The sequence below is a fragment of the Balaenoptera physalus genome (genome assembly GCF_965194825.1).
Source record: "Balaenoptera physalus genome assembly, chromosome: 12".
NCBI classification, from domain to species: domain Eukaryota; kingdom Metazoa; phylum Chordata; class Mammalia; order Artiodactyla; family Balaenopteridae; genus Balaenoptera; species Balaenoptera physalus.
The window spans coordinates 78,340,319-78,365,336 of NC_138897.1; the positions used below are offsets into that span (position 1 = coordinate 78,340,319).

The window sequence follows — 25,018 nt, forward strand, 5'->3', positions numbered from 1 at the left end:
CTTAATAAACTAGGACTAGAAGGGGATTTTTTTTAAATTTATTTCTGGCTGCATTGGGTCTTCGTTGCTGCGAGCGGGCTTTCTCTAGTTGCGGTGAGCAGGGGCTACTCTTTGTTGTGGTGCACAGGCTTCTCCTTGCGGTGGCTTCTCTTGTTGCGGAGCATGGGCTGTAGGCACACGGGCTTCAGTAGTTGTGGCACGCGGGCTCAGTAGTTGTGGCTCATGGGCTCTAGAGCACACCCTCAGTAGTTATGACGCACAGGCTTAGTTGCTCCGCGGCATGTGGGATCTTCCCGGACCAGGGCTCGAACCCGTGTTCCCTGCATTGGCAGGGGGATTCTTAACAACTGTGCCACCAGGGAAGCCCCGAATTTGTTTATTTTGATAAAAGACATCCACTTAAAATTAATAGCACCTAATGGTGAAATGTTAGAAGTATTCGCTTCAAAGATAGGTACAGATAGAAATATCCATTAACACCCCTTCTATTCAAGTTTTTTTACTAGAGTTCTTGGCCAATGCAGAAAGATGAGAAAAAGAAGTAAAAGGTATAAAGACTAGAAAGAAGGAAGCAAAGTTATGTTTTTCATAAATGATATAAATGCCTATACAAGAAATCAAAGAGAATTTATGGAACCAGTTAGCTAATACAGCAAGATTGCTAGATACAAGAGCAATATACAAAAATTAATTGTACTCTCATAGACCAGCAATTATTGTAAAATCTAATTGGAAAAAATGCCATTTACAATATTAAGATCAGCTCCAAGTTTAGGGATAAATCAAACAAAAAACATACAAGACCTTTATGGAGGAAATTTTGAAACTTTACAGAAATACTTTAAGCCTAAATAGAGAGATATATCATGCTTATGTATGATGGGAAGCTTCAATATTATAAAGATAATAGTTCCCCCCAAATTAATACATTCAGTATAATTCTGGAGTTTTGGTGCAACTGAAGAATTCATAGGGATAGCAAAAGTTCGTGAATAGCAAAAACACTTTTGAAAAAGAACAAAATCAGGAGGACTTGTCTTAGCCATCCTTTAAAATAAGTCATTATTTACTTTCAAGCAGCAGTACGTACTACAATGTGTAATATTATTCTAACAGAGCTAAACAAATAGGCCAATGGAGCAGAATAGAGTCTAGAGTCAGACCCACTTACAACAGAACCTTGATTGAATGCAGAGGTGGGACTCTGAATCAAGGGAATAAATTTCACTAAAGGGTACAAAGAAATTTCTTATCTAATTGGGAAAAACAATTTTCGATTTCTACCTCATCTGGTGTACAAAAATAAATTTCAAGAGGATTAAAACCACTTGGAGTGAGTTGAAAGCATAAGCATAGAAAAACTCCATAAATTTGACTATGTTAAAATTTAAAAGTTATTTACGTAAAAGAGAAAAGACAAACCCCAGATTGGGAGAATATGTTTAAATATCTGTTTCCAGCAAGGGATTAGAGCAATATTATCTACAGAGCATTTATAAATCAATTGGGAAAAAAAAAACAAGCAAAACTATAAAAAATCTGGGCAAGAGTTATACTTAAGACATTGACAAAAAAAAGGAGAAACTTACAAGATCAATCAATATATTCTAAGGTGCTCACCTCACTGATAATCAGTGAAGTACCGATCAATATCACAGTACAAAAAAAAAAAATCACAGTACAGTTTCACACCCAGCAGATGGGTAAACATTAAAATATTTGACCAAGCCAAGTGTGGCCAAGTATATGGAGCAAAGGAGCTCTCACACCTTCTTACTAGAACTGTAAAACAATCTGATAATATCCAGTAAATCTGAATTTTCACATACCCTATGACCCAGCAATTTCATTCCTAGGTATACACCCATTGAAACACTCATCCGTGTTTATTTAAAAAAAAAAGACCATAAAAATGTTGATTACAGCATTGTTGGTGTAGAATTGGAAAACTAAATGTTCCTCAAAAGGGTTATGAATAAATAAATTGTGATATATTCATATCATGGAAAACTGAACAGCAGGGAAAATGAATAAACCAGAGCTAAATTTATCAATATGGATAAATCTCTCAAATATATTGGAGAGTTGGAAAAATAAGTTGTGGAAGGACGTGTCCAGTGCAATACCATTATTTAAAGTATAAGTCATGCAAAATAATGCTATGTTTTAAATGTCTGCACATATGATGAAATAAAAATGTAAAAGCATACAGAGGACTGATGGACAGTAATTCAGGATAATAGTTACCTGAGGGGAGCAGGGGGGATGAGGGATGAGAATGGGATGGGGAGGCGTACACCAGGGACTTTAACTGCATTTTTCTTATTTCTTTAAAAAAAATCTTAAGCTACTATGGAAAAATTATGATTTGACAAAGCCATGAGATAGGTGCTTGGGTATTTATTTTTCTGCATGTATGCTTTAAATAGTTCATGATTGAAAAAGAGAGAAAGCAGTAGAAAATGTACTTCCTTACTGATGACTTCAGGTTTTTCTCTTTCCTGTCCTCTCTGTAGGCTCTTTTTAAAATGTGGGGCTCCCCGGACAAGTACCCCAAAGACATCCTGACATACACCGAACTAGTGCTGGACCCGCAGGGCCAGCTGGTGGAGATGAACCGACTTCCTGGAGGAAATGAGGTAAAGAACTGAGTCGCTTTGCTGTACAGAAGAAATGAACACAACATTGTAAATCAACTATACTTCAATAAAATTAAAAAAAAAAAACTCACAGAGCCCAGCCCCTGGCCGGAATCACCCTTTAAAAAAATTTCCTCCTGGGGGACTTCCCTGACGGTCCAGTGGTTAAGACCCTGCACTTCCACTGCAGGGGGCGTGGGTTCAATCCCTGGTCGGGGTACTAAGGTCCTGCATGCTGTGCAGTGCGGCCAAAAATAAATAAATAAATTCCTCCTGAAGAAACAAGCCCGTTTTCTTGTGCATTCATGTCCTCGCCAGGTGGGCATGGTGGCCTTCAAAATGAGGTTTAAGACCCCTGAGTACCCAGACGGGCGTGACGTTATCCTCATCAGCAATGACATCACCTTCCGGATAGGATCCTTTGGCCTTGGAGAAGACCTACTGTACCTGCGGGCATCCGAGATGGCTCGGGCAGAGGGCATCCCCAAAATCTACCTCGCTGCCAACAGTGGGGCCCGTATCGGCCTTGCGGAGGAGATCAAACACATGTTCCAGGTGGCTTGGGTGGACCGGGAAGACCCCCACAAGGTACGTGATAAAGCTGGGGTGGCAGTGTGACTGCACTAAGCTCCTGTTGTATTTTCTGTGGGGGTGACAGCACCTCCAAGGGGGCGGAAAAAAATCTTGCTCTTTGTGTAGACAGCATAGATATCCATAAAGTACATAAACAGGCATTAAAATTTCATGGGAGGGGGTGACGATTAGGAAAAAAGGTGTAAATAGGATCCTTAGGGGGACAATAATGAAAAAAAAGTTATTTTTTATGTAAACACAGAGTTAATACATACTGAGCATCTCTTGAACGCAGTGCACACCAAGGATGCAAATGTGAATGATAACATAATCCCTGGCCTCAGGAAGTTCTTAAAAATCATCCAGGAGACCTAGAGACACCAGCTACCATAAAAGGCAAAATGAATAGAGAAAAGCATACATCTTGTAATGTGAAAATGCAGGGGACAGAGTCATTCTTTGCAACCAGAGCATGAGTTCTCAAGGGGGTGGTATTGCCCCCCCTAAGGGGGCAAAAATTATTCTTTTCATGTAAAAAGCATACACGTACATATATATGTATACATACATACACACATTACATAAACAATATATATATAATAAAATTTTATTGGGGGGGGTTGGCATTAAGGAAAAAAAAGCTCCGTAGGGGAAAGAGAATGAAAAGATGATTAAAAAACATTAAATCAGAGAGCCCAGGAAGAAAGTGAGGTTGTGTTGTAAGGACGAGTGGAAAGCACAGAGCAGACCTTCAGTTTATTGCTGTTATTAACACGGTATTAACATCAGACAGGTGACTGTGTTATTAACATGGTGTTATTAACACCCCCGCGCGCCCCCCCCCATCACAGTGTTGACATTAAAACAAAACAAAACAGTGGCTGTTGAGTGCACGAAGCTGGACTCATAGCCTTACTGAAGTATATATTTTTAAGGGAATTAAGTACCTGTACCTGACTCCCCAAGACTACACCACAGTCAGCTCCCTGAACTCCGTCCATTGTAAACACGTCGAGGAAGAAGGAGAATCCAGGTAAATAACTTACCAGGCAGCTCCTTCATTTTGCCTGTGGTTAATTTCAGCTACTCCCAGGGAATCTGCCTCTTCGCCTCTGGGCTTCTGACAGTATATCAAGCAGGTGGTAGTGTTTGTACAGTGGGACCCCCGAGCTCCACTGGGGGCACTGACAGCTCAGACACCTGGGGCATCCTTTAGGGTGAGCCCATCCTTGTCATCCCAAAATGAGGCACGCCCTTCACAAAAATAACACATCGTGCAAGGAGAATTAGGTTGGATTCCCACAGTGTCCCCAGAGCTGCAGGTTCACATTTTGTGACCAAATTAGCCAAACTGACTCAGCGGTGATTTGGTGAGCTGGGAAGATGCGGGGAGGGCCTGCTCCATGAGAACGTCAAGGGCAATACCGACTGTCTTTTCCAGGGAAGGTTGTGGGTTTTTTATATCAGATTCTGATTTAAATCAGAATTTCCCAGGCTGAGTTTCCTGGAATGTTAGTTGGTGATTTGGGAGGATGGGAGGGAGTGAAAATTTTCCATAGTCAAGTAAGTTTGGGAAACACTGGGTTAAATGAGATCCAACAAGCATCTTATTGCAGGCTTTCTCAGAACATTTAATGCACTGAAATGCCTTGTGAATCCCTAATGGGTTAGGCTGTACAGTGTACCTATGTGGCCATGGAATCTTGATTGATTGATTGATTGATGATGAACCAAGTGGCTTCTCCTTGTATACCCCCATGTCTCTGTAGACCAAAGGCTATTCTAGATTGCTTCTGGAGGAATGCAGGGTGGGGTGACATTTCATTAGGACAGCCTCTGAATAGGCAAACTTTATCTTTGGTTGGAGGGATGATGATTATTGATGCTGTACTTGCCCTTCTAGAAACTTTAGGGCCAATCATCAGGGGCCTAGACCCCTGCCTTCATCTCACCTCTGGCTGCTTTATCACTTTCCAATCCCTCACCTTGCTTAGCCTTCCTTCCTCGGGTCCTTGGGAAACGCATCAGCCTTGGATTTTTCTGGGCTAGAGCTCAGTGTTTAACTCGCATTTGGTTCTTGAAGGTATGTCATCACGGATATCATTGGGAAGGAGGATGGCCTGGGCGTAGAGAATCTGAGGGGCTCAGGCATGATTGCTGGGGAGACCTCCCTGGATTATGATGAGATTGTCACCATCAGCTTGGTGAGTCCCCTCCTATTTTCTTTTCCGTCTCAACTTTTTATTATAGAAACTTTAAAATAGTCAAGAAAGTAAAGAGAATTGCTAATGAGCCCTATGTACTCATCACCAGCTCCAACAATTATCAGTGTGTAACCATTCCTATGTCCCCAGTCCCTCTGCCCCCCTGTTCTGGAATATTTTAAAGCAAACTCCACTTATATCTTTGCATCTGTAAGTACCCCAATGTGGATCTTTACTAGATTAATGCTCCCCCCCTCATTTTTTTAAAACATAACCACAGTACTGTTACACCCAACAGTATCAATGGCAGTTCTTTAATATCATCAGAACACAGTTTGGGTTCAGTTTGAATAGTTATCTCAAAAATATCTTGTTAGAGTTGGTTGGTTTGAATCAGGGGCCAATCACCTCTTATTTAAAAGGTACTGAGTATTTAGAAGAACTTCTGTCCAATTTTAACTAGTACTAAATGACTCTCTTCCCGCTCCCCAGTTTGGCCTTTTCAAAAATATTTTCTGTTTCTGGTAGAATCATAGTAATAGTACTTTTCAACGGTAAACTGTCACTCAGGATATGATTTTTACCTTCAGTGTTGTATCTTCAGTTTCCAAGGTGGAAGATGTTGACCATGAGTGTCTTCCTTAGGCTTGTTTTCTAGATGTCATTTAAATATGTTTCATATATATTTCAAAATAAAAAGATTTATGCATATATTTACATATTCCAAAATATTTTTATTTTGAAGGATATAAAAAGATATGTATATTTTTATATATTCCAAAAATATATAAATATATATGTATCTTTTATTTATATATATACAGACAGGCACACCTCAGAGATGTTGCAGGTCTGGTTCCAGACCTCTACCATAAAGCAAATGTTGCAATAAAGTGGATATCGCAATAAACGTCACACGGATTTTTTGGTTTCTCAGTCCATGTAAAAATTATGTTTACACTATACTGTAGTCTATTAAGTGTGCAATAGCATTAATTTCTTTTTAAAATGTACACACCTTAATTAAAAAATCCTTTATTGCTAGAAAATGCTAACCATCATCTGACACGCAGGGTTGCCAGAAACCTTAAGTTTGTTATAAAAAAAAAAAAAAGCAATATCCATGAAGTGCAATAAAACGAGATCTGCCTGTATGTCTTTTTATTTTGAAATAGTTTAGGACACACCAGAAACGAGATAGCATAGGCAGGTCCTATGTACCCATCACCCAGCTTCCCCCAAGACAGTATAACCATCGGATGTGATCAGAACTGGGACATTGACGTTGACACAATACTGTTAACTCGGTACAGACCTCGCTCAGATTTTTCCAGTTTCACACGCCCTTCTAGGCCTCCTTTGGTTGTGTGAACGGCTGCAATGGCTCAGGAGTGACCAAGCTCAGAAGAGCCACAGACATGCCTCTTGAAGCAAGAACCAGAACATTCCACTTCTGCTGTCTTTACAACACTCTTCTTTGCTAACCCCATTCTTTCTGGTTAGGAGGCCGAGGTCAGGCACCCTGAAGGAAGGCTTGTGTCACGCTGTTTGGCCTCCAATCAGGTTGCCAGTGGCCAAGCTTAGCTTCCGTTGGTGCCCAGCGGGTCCCTGGGCTGTCCCCACTGTGGTAGGTGGGGCACGTGGCCCTGGGGAATGCAGGAGGGATCCTGTCTCCACAGGTGACCTGCCGAGCCCTTGGGATCGGGGCCTATCTGGTGAGGCTGGGCCAGCGAGTGATCCAGGTGGAGAATTCCCACATCATCCTGACAGGGGCAATGGCTCTCAACAAGGTGACCTTGAAGGGGCCACTGGGGAGTGGACATGTAGGGGCGGGGCGGGGGAGGGGTCATTTTAACTTTCCCAGTGTCCCCGATGGGGGATTTTTCTCAACATGAAACCAGTTTCATCCCTACTGATGTCAGAGCTGTTTTTCCATTTTGCAGTTATATGGGCCTCTTATGAGCCCAAAAAAATATGTATATATATTAGGCTCTTCTGGTGGAACTAACTCTGTATTACTGTAATTTAAATTTTTAAATATTATTGAAATTTTAAAAATTATTAAAATGGCATTGCACATTGCAGAAAATTGGAAAAAGACCCCCCAAAAAGTAATTTTGCTCCTACTATAATTTTGGTGTATTTTCCTCTAGTCTTGTATCTTAACATGGTGAGACTCCTAGTGAGTGCAGTTTCATTCGACTTTTTTCACTGTATTAAAATGCTTTCTACATTGCTGTAAAGCCTCCATAACATAGTATCTGCTAAAATCCCACTGAGGGTCTCAAAGTCCGGCCCCTGAACTGGCAGCATCACCTGGGATCACATAAAAATGCAAATTCTCAGGCCACACTGCAGACCTGCTGCATCAGAAATGTTAGATAGGATTTTGCTTTGGAGTTGACTAGAGTAATCAGCTGGATCACTGGTTCTCAAATTGGGCTACATATTGGAATTTTCTGGAAGTTAAAAAAGAAAATACCAAAGATTCTGATGTAATCAGTCTGGGTACAGCCAGGGCATCGGGACTTTTGAAAGCTCCCAGATGATTCTACCATGCAGCCAGGGTTGAGGACCACTGAGGGAGATGACTTCCAAACAGGTGGAAGGGCCCCGGGCCGGGCAGAACCTTGCTAACCCTGCCATGTCAAAGCAGGTCCTGGGCAGAGAGGTTTACACGTCCAACAACCAGCTGGGCGGCGTGCAGATCATGCATTACAATGGCGTCTCCCATGTCACCGTGCCGGATGACTTCGAGGGTATTTGTACCATCCTGGAGTGGCTGTCCTATATGCCAAAGGTGCAGTATTCCCCCCCCCTGCAGCTTAGAGCCTGGAAGACTCTGTTGTCAAGTTCATTTGCCAGGTGGTGTGGGGAACAGGGAGCACTGAAGATGTGGCTGGGTTTAATTTTTCTTCACTCCTCCCTCCTTCCCTCTCTGATACCAAGCCCTGTACTTGCTGTTCTTTGCATTCTTTTTTTTTTTTTTAATACCATTGTAAGGATGCTCTCTGTCAATCCTTTAGAAAGAGGTGGCAGTTTCAACGTGGATGGACATGTGTTAAATGTGGAATGATGTATTTAATGAAATGTTTAAAAACAAAATAGAGTTCTTACAACTCCTACACCAAGGCCAAGATTTAAGAGTCTTCACTAATATTTACTGAGCACTTACTGAAGTCATTATGTGAAGCCCTTTATCTTCACAGTGTTGTTAAATCCTCACAACAGCCCTATCGGAGAGCTGCTATTATTATTACCACTTTACAGATAAGGAAATTGAGATTTAAAGAAATGCAGTACCTTGTCCAAGGTAATATGGCCAGTAAGTGAGTGGAAACAAGCCTCTAAAATGCACATGCCATCCTGTATGACAATTACTAGCAAACTAATTACCCTGAGATAATACAGCTAGAATTTTACACACAAGGTGCTTTGAATTTTAATGTCAAACATCAGCAACTTTAATGTTTATTTTTAAATCTTTGTTTATTAATCCCACAGCTCAGAAAGTTAATTGCTAAATATCCTCTTTATACCCAGGGAAATAGTTTATACTTAATTTACCAAAAAAATCACCTCTGTACTATTTCTGTGTCATTGTAAATTCTCTAAGGGAATAGTGGATGGTTGGTGCCTGAACAAACAGAATAAAAGGCTGTTCTCTAACAACAACAACAAAAAGGTGGCATTTCCTCTCATCAAAAGAGGTAACATTGGACAACAGAGAATCCTCAAGCTTTGCAGTCAGGCTCGATTTGATTCTTGGCTTCCTCCTCAGTAGTAATGAGACCTCAGGACCATCTCTTAATCTTTCTGAGCCTCGGTTTCCTCATCTGTGAAATGGGAATAACAATAGCACCCACCCCAGGGTGTTATCATGATGGTTAAGTGACATGATGTGTAGAGCCCGGTGCTCACTAGGCCCTCACCAAATGCTACTCATAGATGTGACGATGAGCTATTTGGAGGGGGGGGGTTGGGCTTCTGTCACGTGACCAGGCATCACCACCAGAGGAGGAGAGGAGGGCAAAGAGCAGACTGCAGACGTTATTGACAAGCACAGGGGACTGAGCTGGAGACCTGGCTTTCTTTTCTAGGATAATCGCAGTCCAGTCCCAATCATCACACCCACTGACCCCACTGACAGAGAGATTGAATTCCAACCGTCCCGCTCACCCTATGACCCCCGGTGGTTGCTTGCAGGAAGGCCTCACCCAAGTAAGTCCTAAAAGGCTTTGCCTGAGACCTGGGTCTTGGGGTTTCTTTTCTGCGCCTGGGATAAAGGAACGTGTCGGTAGAAGCACTGTTACTTGGTCAGATGTCCCAGAGGGGTACACCTGAGATCGAATGCAAAGGGGGTGGAGGAATGAGGATTTTTCTCTAAGCTTTTCCTGAGCTATTGACCAAGAAGGGATGGAAACAGCCTCCGGTTTCTGGAGCTGATGGATGGAGGTGAAGGGTAGCAGAGGTCATGGCCTCCCTCCCCAAATTTCCCCAAATGCGGTTACATAGGTGGAAACTCTGGTGCTGTAACATCAGGGTTTCAAAGAGAAGAATGCTTCTCTCTCCCTCTCTCTCTCTTTCTTTCTTTTTCTATTTGGCTAAACCTAATAAGGTAACTCTCCAGGAGTTTACTCAGGACGAGCAACTTAGCCTCTTCTATACCCACGTTTGCAGATTCACATGGATAGATGTGCACACACATGTTCAAACACACCCGTGTGCACCCACATGCTTTCACACACACAATTCTCTCTCTCTCTCTCTCTCTCTCTGAAAGGGACAGGTAGGCCTCCTGGAAGTATTTGATTACATGCGGAGCAACCAGAACAGGAAAGCTGAGCCGCCCCGTTACCACAATCCCGAGTCTAGAATTTCACACGCTGTCCCCTTTAGAACTTGGCCTCCCCGTCCAGCTGTGTGGGGCAGGGGACGTGCTGCCAGGAGTGTGCCAGGCCCTGCCAGCAAAAGAAGCCCCATGCCCTACTTCTCCCCCCACCATTTCTCTTGGGCTTTCTCGCCTGCGAGCACTGGCTTCATCTTGATTTTAAAAACGCCTGAGGGGCTTCCCTGGTGGCGCAGTGGTTGAGAGTCTGCCTGCCAATGCAGGGGACACGGGTTCGAGCCCTGGTCTGGGAAGATCCCACGTGCCGCGGAGCAACTAAGCCCGTGCGCCACAACTACTGAGCCTGCGCGTCTGGAGCCTGTGCTCCACAACAAGAGAGGCCGCGATAGTGAGAGGCCCGCGCACCGCGATGAAGAGTGGCCCCCGCTCGCCGCAACTAGAGAAAGCCCTCGGACAGAAACGAAGACCCAACACAGCCATGAATAGATTAAAAACAAAAAACAAAAAAAAACGCCTGATATATTACTGACAGTTTTCTCCAGCTAGTTGGGCCAGCCCCCAGGCAGACACTGAGGTTGGGCTGCTTTGTTCCCAGAAGCCCAACCTCCCACTCCTGCAACTTGAGATCTCTCATCCTACCTGGCACCTCGTGTCCACACTGCTGTCATTTACACCGTGGTGTAGATTCCTGGCACCACGTCCTCTCCAGGGATGGCTGCAATTGACATCATCATATTCATTCTCTCTCTCTCTCTCTCTCTCTGTCTCTAAAATTGAACACTTTCTTCCCAGTTAAATGGTTTTGAAGCTGCAGCCACCAGGTTAGGGATGAGTTTTTTGGGGCAGGTGGTCCCTTCTTGAAATCCTACCTTCGGAAGGCATCCATCAGCTCTCTGCCTCTTGGGAAGAAAAGGCTGAGATTGTGATTAGGGTCTCCTTGTGTTTGGCCTTGACAGGAGTTGATGTATATAGTTGGATGTTCTATATGGACTGAATTCCTGACTTGCTGTATTTTTTGCAGCCCTGGTTTTGTGTGTTGGGGGGCGGGGGAAGGGTCGGTATCTGTGTAGTTTTCCAGGAAAAAAGGTATTTGGGCTGTCAAGGTCAGGCTGTCCTTAGGGAGACAGGAGAGCAGTGTGCCCCTCCAGGCGGACGCTGGGGGGCCCTTATCAACCCAGCCCCTGGCCTGGGCTTCTGCCCTTCTGCCCACAGCCCTGAAGGGATCCTGGCAGAGTGGATTCTTCGACCAGGGCAGTTTCAAGGAAATCATGGTGCCCTGGGCCCAGACCGTGGTGACGGGACGAGCAAGGTAACCCTGAGGATGGGGCAGGCAGCACACACCTGGCCTCCCCAGGTATTGGGACTCCCAGGTACAAAGCCAGGGATTCTTTCCTCCTAGGTGGCCCCTAGGGACACTTTCTTCCTGGCCCCAGGATTTTCTGAAAGGAAAAGCAGTGGGGGGCAGGGGGGATGGTTTTCTGGATGATGAACTTCTTCATAAAGCCTGGATTTGTCTGTGGCTTTAGAAGGCATCTCAGCCAACCTCTTGCTGGGGCCCAGCACCCTTGCCCCTCGTGTCTGCCCCTGGGGCAGGGCTCCCTAGCCAGGGGGGCCATGGACCCCTTTGGGAATCAGAAGGTGGCCCTGGTACTCCCCCCGGAAACTGCACAGACGGTCAGAACTGTGAATTCCCATTTCAGGAGGGCCACAGGCAGGAACCCCTGTTGTAGACCATAGCTGGCAGAAGGCTTAAATGCTTGAATGCTTTGAAAGCTGAGCCTCTCATTCCTCAGTGGTGTAGCCCTTATCTTTTTGGATCACTCCAGCTGCCCAAAAGTTCCTCTTCATATGGAGCCCAAAGCAGCATCCTCATAATTTACCACTCAGGTTCCTGACACGATGTAGTTGCTTCAAGTCCAGGTTCTGGAGTTGGACCTGAGCTCTGTCATTCAACCTCTCTGGGCCTTTACATCCTCATCTGTAAAATGGGGGTAATAATTCGACACCTCCCCCACCACAAAGTTGTGATGATTAGAAGAGACAACATATGTTAGGCACTTAAAATATAAACAGGGAGTTCCCTGGCGGTCGAGTGGTTAAGACTCCACGCTTCCACTGCAGGGGGCGCAGGTTTGCTCCCTGGTCAGGGAACTAAGATCCCGCATGCCACACAACACGGCCAAAAAATTAAAAAATAAATAAAAAGCTTTAAAAAAAACATAACCACTCCACAGGTGGTAGCAGCTACCACCACTGTCATTATTGTTGTTATTATTTACCTCCCTGCAATAACTACGAAAATACTAAGCCTAGTATTGGAACTTAGCTGCTTCTCCGTAAGTGTTTTATTTTTTTTTAATATGTTTTTTAAACATGAGATGAAATCTACTCCTCCCTCCATAAGGAAGCTCTTTATTTGAAGACTGCTGTCCCCAAACCTGCCTCATACAACTGTTGGGAGTGTAAATGAGAGTAATTAAGTGCCGCATGTGGCTGGGGGCAGCCAGTGGTCAGCGGTTATAGATACCGACGCCACGGACTCCCCATGACTGAAGCTCCTTCAGGCTCAGCATCCCTCAGCCCTTTTCCAGATGTGACATGGTGTCTGGACCCACGCTGTCCACCGTGGTAGCTGCTGGCCACACGTGACAGTTCAAATTCAGATGAGTTACAGTGAAAGAGCATGACACACATTCGGTTCCTCCGCTGTCCCTGCCGCATTCCAAATGCTCAGTGGTCACGTGCAGCTCGCGGCTGCCACACTGGTCAGGCAGATAGAGAACATGGCCATCATCACGGAAAGTTCTAGTGGACGGTGCTGCTCCCGTCCTTGCACTGGCCTGACCCTCCCCCCAACCATGGCCACTGTTGCCCCAACAAGGGCACCCAAAGGACCTTGCCAGCCTGCTAGTTTGTGAGGCTTTTCATTGCTTTGGGGCTGCTGCTTTGCCTTCTGGTAGAATAGCCTGCCAGACTGAAAACAGCACTCTGCTCTGTATGCCCTCATCCCGGCCACCCAGGACCCAGCCCGTGTGCCTGTAGGATATCAGCTCGGGCTGGCTGGACTCGCCGGTCCCCGAATCTGCCTGGGACGCTGCCCAGAGCCCCAGTTCCCTTGTGCTCCACCTTGCAGGCTGGGGGGGATCCCCGTCGGAGTGATCGCTGCAGAGACACGGACAGTGGAGTTGGCTGTGCCCGCAGACCCTGCCAACCTGGATTCCGAGGCCAAGGTTAGGGGCCAGGGAGCTGGGGCTGCTATTTTCGTGTTGTTTTTTTTTTGTTAATTGAAGTGTAGTTTACTTACATTATCATATTCATTTCAGGTGTACAGCACAGTGATTCAGCATTTTTACAGATTTTGCTCTATTAAAAGTTATTACAAGATAATGGCTATAGTTCCCTGTGCTATACAATAGATCCTTGTTGCTTATCTAGTTTATACATTGCAGTTTGTATCTCTTAATCCCATCCCCCTAATATGCCCCTCCCGCCTTCCCTTTCACCTTTGGTAACCACTAGTTTGTTTTCTATCTGTGAGCCGGTTTCTGTTTTGCATATATGTTCATCCGTATTATATTTTAGATTCTACATATGAGTGATATCATCCTGTGTTTGTCTTTCTCTCTCTGACTTATTTCACTAAGTATAATATTCTCTAGGTCCATCCACATTGCTGCAAATGTCAGAATTTCATTCTTTTTAATGGTTGAGTAGTATTCCATTGTATATATATACCACATCTTCTTTATCCATTCATCTGCTGATGGGCACTTGGGTTCCTTCCATGTCTTGGCTATTGTAAATAGTGCTGCTGTGAACATTGGGGTGCGTGTATCTTTTCAAATTAGTGTTTTTGTTTTCTTTGGATATATACCCAGGAGTAGAAGTGCCAGACTGTATGGTAGTTCTATTTTTAGCTTTTTGAGAAACCTCCTTACTGTTTTCCAGAGTAGCTGCACCAATTAACATTCCCACCAGCATTGTACGAGGCTTCCCTTTCGTCCACATCCTCACCAACATTTGTGATTGTAGACTTCTTGATGATAGCCATTCTGACAGGTGTGACGTGCCATCTCATGGTAGTTTTGCTGGGGCTGCTGTTTTGGCTGGCTCAGCTGACAAGAGTGGGTCCTAGGTGGTCACACGTCTGTCTTTCCAGCTCAGAGACTCAGAGGAGTCCTTGGCCCTGGGGGGGCTTCAGCACTCTCTGTGGGATGCATAGTGCCCTGCACTGTCTTCCTCAGAGGATGACGGGTCCCTAGGAATCCCTCCCACCTCCAGCCCCCATCGCTGTTCCTGTTTCTAGGGTGGGCCACCCCGGATACTGGGAGGAGTTCAGAAGTCAGAGGGCGGGTCCTCGGACCCCCCTCAGAGTGGCCTCTACTAGCTTGGCGCCTGTCAGTGGGCAACGGGAACCTCCCTGGGCTGCAGCGTGAGGGTCACGTGTCTGAGGGTTACAGACGAGCTTTGGGCCTTCCCCATGAGCCCTGGCTCCGGCCTTGGTGCCAACTCGGATCAGACTGCCTGTCCTCCGGGGTGAAGTGTGGGCGGCCGTACCGTGTTCCGGGGCTGCCCTTGCACAGAGGAATCGGACCCAGGCCACTCTGTGTTCCAGATAATCCAGCAGGCAGGCCAGGTGTGGTTCCCAGACTCGGCCTACAAGACAGCCCAGGCCATCCAGGATTTCAACCGGGAGAAGTTGCCCCTCATGATCTTTGCCAACTGGAGGGGGTTCTCCGGTGGCATGAAAGGTAAAGTGGCCTTCCTTGTGGGTGCCCTGAAGCCTCGGGGTCAGCACTCAGGACAGCCCCCTCGGGGTCCCATCATCATTTTAGCTCAGCTCCCCCCAACCCTGAGCCATTCAGGTAACACCACCCGTTTTACAGTTGAGGAACTGAGGGTGCCTGGTGCGACTTGCTGGAGGTCACGGTCACACCAGGAGTGGCAGGGGAGGCAGGGGAGGCCCCGGGAAGCTGCCCAGTGACCTGGGCTGTCACCTCCCCACTTGGTAAGATGGGGAGAAGACGCCTGCCCTCCTCAGGGGGATGCTGCGAGCATCAGTGACCTGACAGTCACGCAAGTGCTTTTAAGCCACCAAGCGCATTTCAAGATACAGTGACTGTCAGTGGGCTGTTGAGGAAAGAGCCGGACGGGGGCCGGCGGACCTGGTCTGAATCCTTGCTGGGTGGGTGACTGCTCCGAGCCGAGGTTTCCCTCCTCTACGAGGGGAGTAAGAGTAGGACCAACTCAAGGGCCAAGGTGAGGACTCGCTGAGCCCATCACTGGCACGCGGTGTTTACTCTCAGTGTGATTATGGTGGATTTTGTCATGGTGCTGTTGTTACCATGTAGGGTGCCTGGTACTGGATGGACGCCTCTTGGTAGAAAATAAGGACCATCTGCCTGTGGACAGGAGGGGAGGGCCTGTGTTACTGTTGGGGAGGGTTCTGTTCTGGGAATAGTGGGACAGGCCAGGTGCATCTCAGAGTCAGAGCTGGAAGGAATCTTAGAAATCGTTCTGTGCCTCCTTTTCCAGGTGCGGACACTGAGGCCCAGGAAGGGAGGGGGACCTGTCCAAGGTCCCGTGGGCACTTAGGGAGCAATCTGTGCCTGGGCCGGTTCCTGCCTCTCGGCCCAGTGAGAGTCTTTCCGTAGCGCTGTACAGCCTCCCAGCTGACCACGCTCTCCCAGACCCCCCAGGACAGCGAAGACTGGGACCTGCAGTCACCTCACCGGGTGGCTGCCTTGCTTTTCAGACATGTACGACCAGGTGCTGAAGTTTGGAGCCTACATCGTGGATGGCCTCCGGAAGTACAAACAACCTGTCCTGATCTACATCCCGCCGTGCGCGGAGCTCCGGGGAGGCTCCTGGGCGGTCATGGACACCTCCATCAACCCACTGTGCATAGAAATATACGCGGACAAAGAGAGCAGGTGGATGCGCCACCCCCAACCCACCTTAGCCTTTTCTTGTTCTCACTCCCAGTCCTCAGGCCCCATCACCTTCGAGCCACTGGCTTGAGGATCGCAGGGGTGTTCTGAGTTTCTGAAGGGACAGAGAGCCTCCAGTTTTACCAATCTGAAACTAGCATCCAGTGTGCGACTGGATTTTCTCAGTAGAATTAGTGGCTGGAGCCCAGAAGTGGTGGAGGAATTGTTGTCTCTTCTTTCATCACTTATACTCACCTGCTTCCCAAGGAGGTTTGCAATCAAATTAAGAAAGACCCAAAGCATCTGAGCTTCCTGGCAGCCAGGATGAAAAGGGAAATATGACCAGTCATCTAGTTCTTACTAGACTCTGAGTCTCTCCCAAAGCTCTCCTGTAGAGACTGGGTTTTTTTCAGTTTTATAACCCAGGGCCCAGTACAGTGCCTGACTCCTAGTGGGTGCTTGGGAAATACTAGCCAAACAAATGACTGAATGAATACGTGCATGAGAGGATACCAGTTCTTCAGGGGAGAGAAACCTTCTTGGCACTTTTTTTTTTTTTTTAAATCAGGAATTCATCCCAGGAACTCTTACAGAAAGGATAATGACAATAATACTTGCAACTCAGTGTTTGAGTGCCTTCAAAATGAAGACTATGCCAAATGCTGTGTAGACTCTAAAGGCTTCAAGAGTAGTTCTGCCCAAAATATAGATAGGCACCTTCTTCCTGTGTCTATTCCCTTATTCATTCCTTAATCCAATGAATATTTATTGGGTACCTCCTATGTCTCAGGTGGTGGGTTAGGCATTGTGATATGGTGCAAATGAGCCAAACCTGCCCTGCCTTCAGTGGCCCTAGACCTTCATGGAAGGCTGCTGAGGTCACCCTCCAAGAAGACTCAGGACGAGAACAGCCTTGAATGGGGTCATCATTAACTTTTCACTCTGGCCACCAGGAAGCTCAGAGCTACATATAGTATTGCTCAGGGTTTCCAAGCTATCAAAAGAAAAGGGGGCAGTGGGAGACTGAGGGGTGAGTGAGAGAGTTGGGAATGAGAGGGTCACTCATACCTTGGATCCCTCAGTGTGCCTTTGTGGGCTTTAAGGAGATCAGAAACAGTACCCTGGCCCTAGGAGAGCAGAGATTAGGAAGGCCAGAAAGGACTGTGGCTGAAGAGCTCGAGACTTATGTTGTTCTGGAGAAAGTCATACACTCTTGGAGCTGAAAGGGCCTTCCAGAGTTCAGAATAGTCCATTCCATTCCATCCCATTTTTTACTTTTTGGCCTCACCATGAGGCATGTGAGATCTTAGTTCCCCGACCAGGAATCAAACCCGTGCCCCCTGCAGTGGAAGCACGGAGTGTGAACTGCTGGACCGCCAGGGAAGTCCCAGAACACTTTATTTTAAAAGCTGGTTTAGTTCTTCATTCTTTGGATATAGAAGCAGATGACCAGAGAGGGGAAGTGACTTGCCCAAGGTCACACAGTGAGTCAATGAAAGAGGAGAGGACTGACACCAGATTTCCTGGCTGTCTTGCCTCCCCCTGCCGTGTCCTCTGGCTGTCACTTGCTGGGGGACACCTCATACACCACCCCCCTGCTGCTGTTTTTTTCAGAGCGAGTGTTCTGGAGCCAGAGGGAACAGTGGAGATTAAGTACCGGAAGAAAGATCTGGTAAAGACCATGAGAAGAATCGACCCAATTTACAAGAAGCTCGTGGAACAGCTAGGTGAGTGGGTCTGAAATGAATCACTTCTCAGAGGTCAAGAGAGGCTCAGCCCGCTCATTGCTGGAGGTTCCTGGTATGTTAAAAATAGTGAAGACATACCAAAACACAGCAACAAAAATTATGAGATATTTTAAATGTTCACATACGGTGTATCAACTCCTTTAACATTAAAAAATATACACTATGCCTTAGTGAATGTATTTCTCGGCACACACAAGATATAATAATTGAAGTATTTCGAGCCAATAAGAAACATTAGAATTTTGGTAGCAAAATTACCCTTTAGAATTTTTCCATCAGACATATTTTTGTTTGAGTGATAGCCTTGTTTCACTTGTAACTTTAGGTGTATTTCTCTTTAAAAGTCCACGTTAGGTGTCAAATGTCTTTATAACTGATCTGTGTCATCATAAATTCACAAGATTTATGATGATGGTGATGATGGGTGTATAATTTCTTTGATTTGGTATCAGGGTAATGCTGATATCACAGGGCGAGTTGAGAAGTGTTTCCTCCTATTTTCTGAGTTTGAATTGGCACTATGTCTTTAAATCTTTGATAGCAGGTTTCTAACTACAAATTCAACTTCTTTATTATATATAGGAATATTCAGTTTAATCTGTTTCCTCTTAGGTGAGCTTTCATAGTTTGTATATTTCAAGGAATTTGTCTATTTCATCTAAATTATCGAATTGGCATAGACTTGTTTATAATATTCCCTTATTAGATTTTATCATATATATTAAAAATGGTACCTGATAGTGTCCTGTAAGCACAGTGGGCCTGATAAAAGGGGATAAATTTGAAGTTGCGTGTTGAATGCTGTCTTGCAACTCTGGGTGCATTTTTGAGACTGCACAAGCGACTTGACTTCTGGGCATTATCAGAGTTAAAGCTGAGGCCTGTCTTGCACACCCTGGTTCTTGCCCTTACCTGCAGGAATGCCTGAGCTCTCCAACAAGGACCGCAAGGAGCTGGAGGGCCAGCTGAAGGCCCGGGAGGACCTGCTGCTGCCCATCTACCACCAGGTGGCGGTGCAGTTCGCCGACCTCCACGACAAGCCCAGCAGGATGTTGGAGAAGGGTGCCATCTCTGTAAGAGCCTGCAGCTCTAGGGACGGCGTGCATGGCCCATCCTAAGGTCACCTGGTTTCCAACACACAGAGGATATTTGGGCTCAGGGCTTTGGGATGAGTCAAATGCCACACGTTAGAATCCCCTAGGGAGCTTAAAAAAAAAAAAAAATCCTAGTGCCTAGGTGGCTCTCCAGACCAATTAAATCAGAATATGGGTGGTGGGAGTGGGGAGATGCCAGGCGTCAGTATTTTTTTTTTCAGATCCCCAAGAGATTCCAGTAGGTAGCCAAGTTTGGGAACCACCAGTCTAACCTCTGTGTGTGTTTAGAACTGCTGGTCCAGGTTTGGGAACCATTGTTCCCAGCCTGCATTCACCCACCACTGACCGTCACAACCCCGCCCTATTGCCCTGTCCCCACGAGGACATCCCCAGTCCTGCTACCCCTGCGTCCCGTGCTCCTTCCTACCTCGCCTAAGCCCTCCGTACCTCTGGTGAGCCCGTGTTCTGTGTCTGGAGGTGGAGGTGGGCGCCAGGTTTGTTCCCCAGGAGAGGCAGCCTAGAGGCCTGGCAGTGTCCCGCCTCTGCTGCCTCCCCAACCCTCAGTTTCCCGGCCTGTAAAATGGGAATGGTCCCAGAGCCTTCCCCAGCACAGGGCCGGGCCCCGGCAGCCTCCCGAGTCCCCCGCCCCACCGTTTCTGGGGGCTCAGGCCTGGGGCTTGTCCGCAGGACATCCTGGATTGGAAGACCGCCCGCAGCTTCCTGTACTGGCGCCTGCGCCGCCTGCTGCTGGAGGACCAGGTCAAGCAGGAGGTGCTGCGGGCCTGCAGCGAGCTCAGCCACGTGCACGTCCAGTCCATGCTGCGCCGCTGGTTCGTGGAGACGGAGGGGGCCGTCAAGGTGGGCCTGGGGCGGAGATAGGTGGGCTGGCGGGGGTGGGGGGTCGCCCCGCCCGGCAGGGTGTCCCGTCCTGACGCAGCCTCTGCCGCCTCCCCAGGCCTACCTATGGGACGACAACCGGACGGCGGTGCGGTGGCTGGAGCAGCACTGGCAGGCGGGGGAGGGGCCGCGCCCCACCGTCCGCGAGAACATCGCGTACTTGAAGCGAGACTCTGTCCTCAAGACCATCCGAGGGTGAGTGGCCGCCCCGCCTGCCCACCCACCTCTTGCACTTGTCAGCGAGCGCCGGAGCCGGGACTCGTGTGCAGCCGCCTGCCCACAGGGGGGCCGCTCGCATCCACCGCATCTCACGGTCCCTGGTCTCAGCCTTGGTGTCGGGGTCCACGACCCAGCCCCCCCGGCAAAGAGGCCACCACTCCCCCGAGCCAGATCTCCCAGCACAGAGTCCTAGGGATGTGATCAGGAGGTTGTGCGATGATCTCAGTTCATGGTCCTTGCTGGAACATACAGGGGGCCTGGTCCAAGGTCACAGCCAGAGCGTGTTTTGTTAGAGAACCCACATCCCGAACTCCTAGGCCTCAGGCTGCTGGCTCCCACTCTGTATCAGCTTTTCTGGGGGGTTGGCTCCCTGCGGGGTAGGTGGCAGAGCATATGGGACCCCATTTGGGGGATGAAGCCGAGGTTCATGGGGAGTGTTGTGTCTTGGGTCACACAGCTTATGACCAGGAGATTCCACTGTTGTTCCTTGAGGTGGTTCTGCTTCCCTCCTGCCCCAAAGGACCGTCACCCTGACAGTGACCACAGCAGGAAGAGTGTTGGGAGCTCTGGGTGGTTGGTTGCCCCCCCGCCCCGGGAATGGGAAGGGGCCCTGCACAGGGATCTGGGGCTGCCGTAGGGCCCATTGAACTCAGTGGCAGGAATGACCTCGCCCTTCTCTCTCCTCCCATGCAGCCTGGTTCAAGAAAACCCCGAGGTGGCCGTGGACTCCCTGGTGTACATATGCCAGCACATCAGCCCGGCCGAGCGGGCCCAGATCATTCACCTCCTGTCCACCATGGACAGCCCGGCCTCCACCTGACCCTGGTCCTCCCGGTCACTTGCAGGTCCACGGGCAGGAAAAACCACACTGATCTGCTGACTGCAGGCCCTCGCCTGCACCTTGGGACTGCTTTTTAAAACTGCTGCAAGGCTGCTGACCCCCAAGTCACTCCTGTTTCAATAAAAGGCTCAGAAGAGCCCCCTTCCAAGCAGAAATCACCTCCTCTCCATTGTTGGGAAGTCTGTTTTTTGTCTCTTAAGACATTTTGCTGCGTCACTGAATTGAATTGAACCCAAACACCCCAGTTTCCAGCCACTTTGCCTGCTTTGTGGGATCCAGGTGTTCTTTTTAGGCTCTATCAGAGCATGGAATCTTATTATTATTATTTTTACTCTGAGACCAGTTCATGATGTAAGCATCTCATAGCAGCATAATAAAGAAAGGAAAATAGAGACAAGACAAGAGAAAACCTATTTTTGTTATGACGCTTATTCGGATCCGGTTGAGTCACCCAGGAAAGGGTATGAATGATTTTTTACTAAGAGTGTGAAATGGTATTTTGTTCCCCACGTGACCCCTAGTAGTGAATCACTATCAACGTCCCATTACCAGGCTTAGTTCTCTCATTAGCAGAGAATTGCATAGCCGTAGGTTCAAGGGCATTGGGAGGCTTCTTTTATGTGGTTCACAGCCCTCTGCCTGCCCCTTCCCTCCGAGGAGGAGAGGACGAGCCCTCCCATGTCCTGGAGGGTGCACGAAGAGGCACACATCCTCAGCCCAGGTTGGGAGGACAAAGAAGAGAAGGAACGCCTTCTCCAAACCTGAAGCCCAGCTTGCCCCCAGGTGTCACCGCTGTGATTGCCATCACCTGCCTTGGAGGGCCCTTCGGGTCACCTTCACTCTTTCGCCTCTTGCCTCAATGTCCATTGGTGGGATCTGGCCCTGATGGACAGCGCTGTTGATTCCCGAGGACTGGACCACAAGGACCACACTGATTCACTCAGGGAGGGCTTCGCAATGCATCCGCCAGTACCCAGCTCTGAAGGCCGCACAGCGTCAGGACCTGTGATCCTTCTGGCCCCGTCCATCTGTCCCTGGGTGCCAGTGATGGGAGGGAGTTGGCCACCCTCCACTGCTGTGATGGGCAGTTTGAGGACACCAAACGTTATACCTGTCCAACTTGGAGGCCAGCGAGTTTGCCTGGGGAAGCCCCTACAAGCTGCAATGCTGGAGGATGTCTGATGCCATCGGCCAGTGACAGCTCTGGCCGATGAAGGTGGTGTGGGTGCAGTGAGGGGTGGGAGAAAGATAAATTGGCCATTGTCGCATCCTGAGACTGCAGGGGGCAGGGAAGAGTCCATACTGCTTTGGGAACCGAATGCTTTCTGTTGGGGGGAGGCCCTGCTGGTTTGGGAGGGATGGTAAGTCGATGACTAGCTGCTACCCAGGAACAGTGGGCGGAGGAACCTGCCAGGAAATGTGTGGAATGAATAATTTTCTGAAGGAAGCACTTTGGCCTTGGCTTATTTGGACCAGAGAAAGCAGGCCGCCTCACTGGGAATCGCTCTCCATCCTCCGACAACCACTGAGATCTTGTGCAAGCCCCCATCTCAGGAGGACAAAGCTCTGATTTGACTTCCCCTCCCGAAGGCCACCGGGGAGCGGGGGACCACTTCATCCTTGCAGCTCAGTTTCAAACATGGACACAAGCTGCTGTCTGCCGGCAGCTGAACAGACTTTCCCTGATGGGGTCGACTTTCTTCCCTCGAGAGACTTAGCACAGGCGCCTCCAGGGAAGGGAGAAAGGATCAGACCACTGAGTGTGGACAGAGGCCTGGGTGGGCAGCCCGGGTATAAACTGAATGCTCAGGGTAACGGCCACTGGCACCTGGCCTCGTCCCGTGCAATCCCATGAGCTTTTGAGGTGGATGCCACAATTCTGTCTACTTTCTGTCTCTCTGAACTTAGCTATTCTAGGTACCTCATATAAGTAGAATCATACAGTATTTGTCTTTTTGTGACCAGCTTATTTCATTTAGTATAGTGTACTCAAGGTTCATTTATGCTGTAGCAGGTGTCAGAATTTCCTTCCTTTTTGAGGTTGAATAATAACTCCATCATATATATAGATCACATTTTGTTTATCCATCATCCATCGATGGATACTTGGGCTGCTGTGAATAGTGCTGCTATGAACATGGATGGCAAATATCTGTTCGAGTCTCTACTTTCACTTCTTTTCTTTTGGGTATATTCCCAGAGAGGAATTGCTGGGTCATATGGCAAATCTGTATTTAAGTGTTTGAGGAACAGTCACCGTTTTCCTTGGGGCTACACCATTTTACATTCCCACCATCACTGCGCGAGGGTTCTGATGTGTTCACATCCTCATTAACACATGTTGTTTTCTGTTTGTTGTTTTTTTATGGTAGCCATCCTATTGGGTGGAGCCTAGAAGTCATTTTAACTCAGAAGACATTGAACCTTTTTCCTTGCATCCCTCAAACATCATGGGCGGGATGTACAGACCCCACCAGCGAGCCTTTAAATTCCCAATTCCTCTGCCTTCCGCTTCCGCCGCCCACTCAGCTGCTCCTCCCCTGGTTGCGCTGCCTCCCTTCCTTCCGCCAATGAAGTTTCCCATGTTTCAGCTGCCAGTTTGGTCTTTGTCCTGCTACCCCTGGACTCAGGGGGCTGTGACTCTGGAGATGGAAGGTTCAGCATCTGTACCCAGAGGAAGAACGGCGTCGGTACAACCAGCATTGTCCAGAGGCACCACCTCATCTCCTACTTCTGACCTTTTATCCTTCCCCTAACCTCCACCAGCTGCCCTTCAGGAGCAAACACTACACCAGGTAGTATGGTGCCGTGGAAGGGGCCAGGAGATCTGCAGACCCAGGGTTAAATCCCAGCAGCGTAACCTCAGAGTTTTGGCTCCTTTTTAAACCAGCAAGTAGACAGTGTCCACTGAGCCCTCTGAGACTGACGACTGACTGTGGGGAAGCAGAGTGTCATCGGAATCCCATCTCTACCCCTTGCTAATCACAGGTAAGCTACTCGGCCTCTCTGAGCCTCCGTTTCCTCTTCTGTAAAATGGGGGTGTGTTTGTTTTCTACGGCTGCTGTAACAATTAGCACAAACTCAGTGGCTTTAAAACAACACAAATTTATTCTCTTACAGTTCTGGAGGTCAGGAGTCCGAAGTAGGTCTTGCTGGGTTAAAATCAGGGTGCTGGCAAGGCTGCAGTCCTTCTAGAAGCTCTAAGGGAGAATCTGTTTTCTTGCCTTTTGAAGCTTCTAGAGGCCTCGTTCCATCTTCAGAGCTTGACATTGACTTCCCTCTTCTACTTTGAGCCTGTGATTACATTGGGCCCACCTGGATAATCCAGGATGCTCTCCCAGCTTAAGGGTAGCTGATGAGCAACATTAATTCCATCTGCTACCTTAATTCCCTTTGCCACGTAGCATAAAGTCACAGGTGCTGGGGATTAGGATGTGGCTGCCTTTGGGGGCCATTATTCTGCCCACCACAGGGGATGACAGCTTTACACCATGGGGAGTAGGAGGGAAAAATAAGATACACTGTGTCATAGTGCACATTGTAGCATGGAGTAAGCCCCCTCTGCTTGTAAGCCAGTGTTATTTGTCTTTTTGTTGTTAGACTGTGGGTGATTTCTTGTGGAGGAGGAAGAAAAGCTGCATGATCATGATCTGAGACTCAGTTTTCTCATCTGGGAAATGGGACCATCCCACTGGCTGGGTGTCTGGTTGTGCTGTTTCAGGGAGATGCTGCCGGAGCAGCGTTTAACTCCATGATGCACACGGCAGGCCCTCAAAGGGTGGCAATGAGTATGTTTCTCCCGTTAGTTGGCCAACTGCAGAGAAACCCTCAACTAAGCCTCATTCCTCCGTCTCTCCTCTATGCTTTCTTCTGGCGTCAGCGTGGTCCCTGCACAGGTGGGGTTCTGGCTGTGACTGGGGCTCTTGCCCAGAGCCCGTGACCCTGTGGCCTTGGCATTTTTGCCCTGACTCTGTACATACCTGGCGCCACTTGCCTGTGGTAAGGAATGGGTGTGACTCAAGAA

The 25,018-nt window shown here is 47.9% G+C and overlaps 1 protein-coding gene across 2 annotated transcripts in view; it reads left to right on the plus strand.

Annotated features, from left to right (window-relative positions):
• ACACB (acetyl-CoA carboxylase beta) overlaps positions 1 to 21,152 on the plus strand; it is a 105,648-nt gene extending 84,496 nt beyond the window's left edge. For both annotated transcript variants that reach the window (XM_082417365.1, XM_082417366.1), the window contains 16 exons: positions 2,517 to 2,639; positions 2,958 to 3,227; positions 4,148 to 4,245; positions 5,296 to 5,416; positions 7,096 to 7,206; positions 8,073 to 8,216; positions 9,517 to 9,637; positions 11,478 to 11,574; positions 13,399 to 13,495; positions 14,881 to 15,016; positions 16,021 to 16,198; positions 17,810 to 17,922; positions 18,862 to 19,016; positions 19,725 to 19,895; positions 19,993 to 20,129; positions 20,847 to 21,152. In XM_082417365.1, the coding sequence (XP_082273491.1) occupies positions 2,517 to 2,639; positions 2,958 to 3,227; positions 4,148 to 4,245; positions 5,296 to 5,416; positions 7,096 to 7,206; positions 8,073 to 8,216; positions 9,517 to 9,637; positions 11,478 to 11,574; positions 13,399 to 13,495; positions 14,881 to 15,016; positions 16,021 to 16,198; positions 17,810 to 17,922; positions 18,862 to 19,016; positions 19,725 to 19,895; positions 19,993 to 20,129; positions 20,847 to 20,973 (2,199 nt within the window). In that variant the 3' untranslated portion in view covers positions 20,974 to 21,152. The remainder of the gene's footprint in view (positions 1 to 2,516; positions 2,640 to 2,957; positions 3,228 to 4,147; positions 4,246 to 5,295; positions 5,417 to 7,095; positions 7,207 to 8,072; positions 8,217 to 9,516; positions 9,638 to 11,477; positions 11,575 to 13,398; positions 13,496 to 14,880; positions 15,017 to 16,020; positions 16,199 to 17,809; positions 17,923 to 18,861; positions 19,017 to 19,724; positions 19,896 to 19,992; positions 20,130 to 20,846) is intronic.
• The last annotated feature ends 3,866 nt before the right edge of the window (positions 21,153 to 25,018 follow it).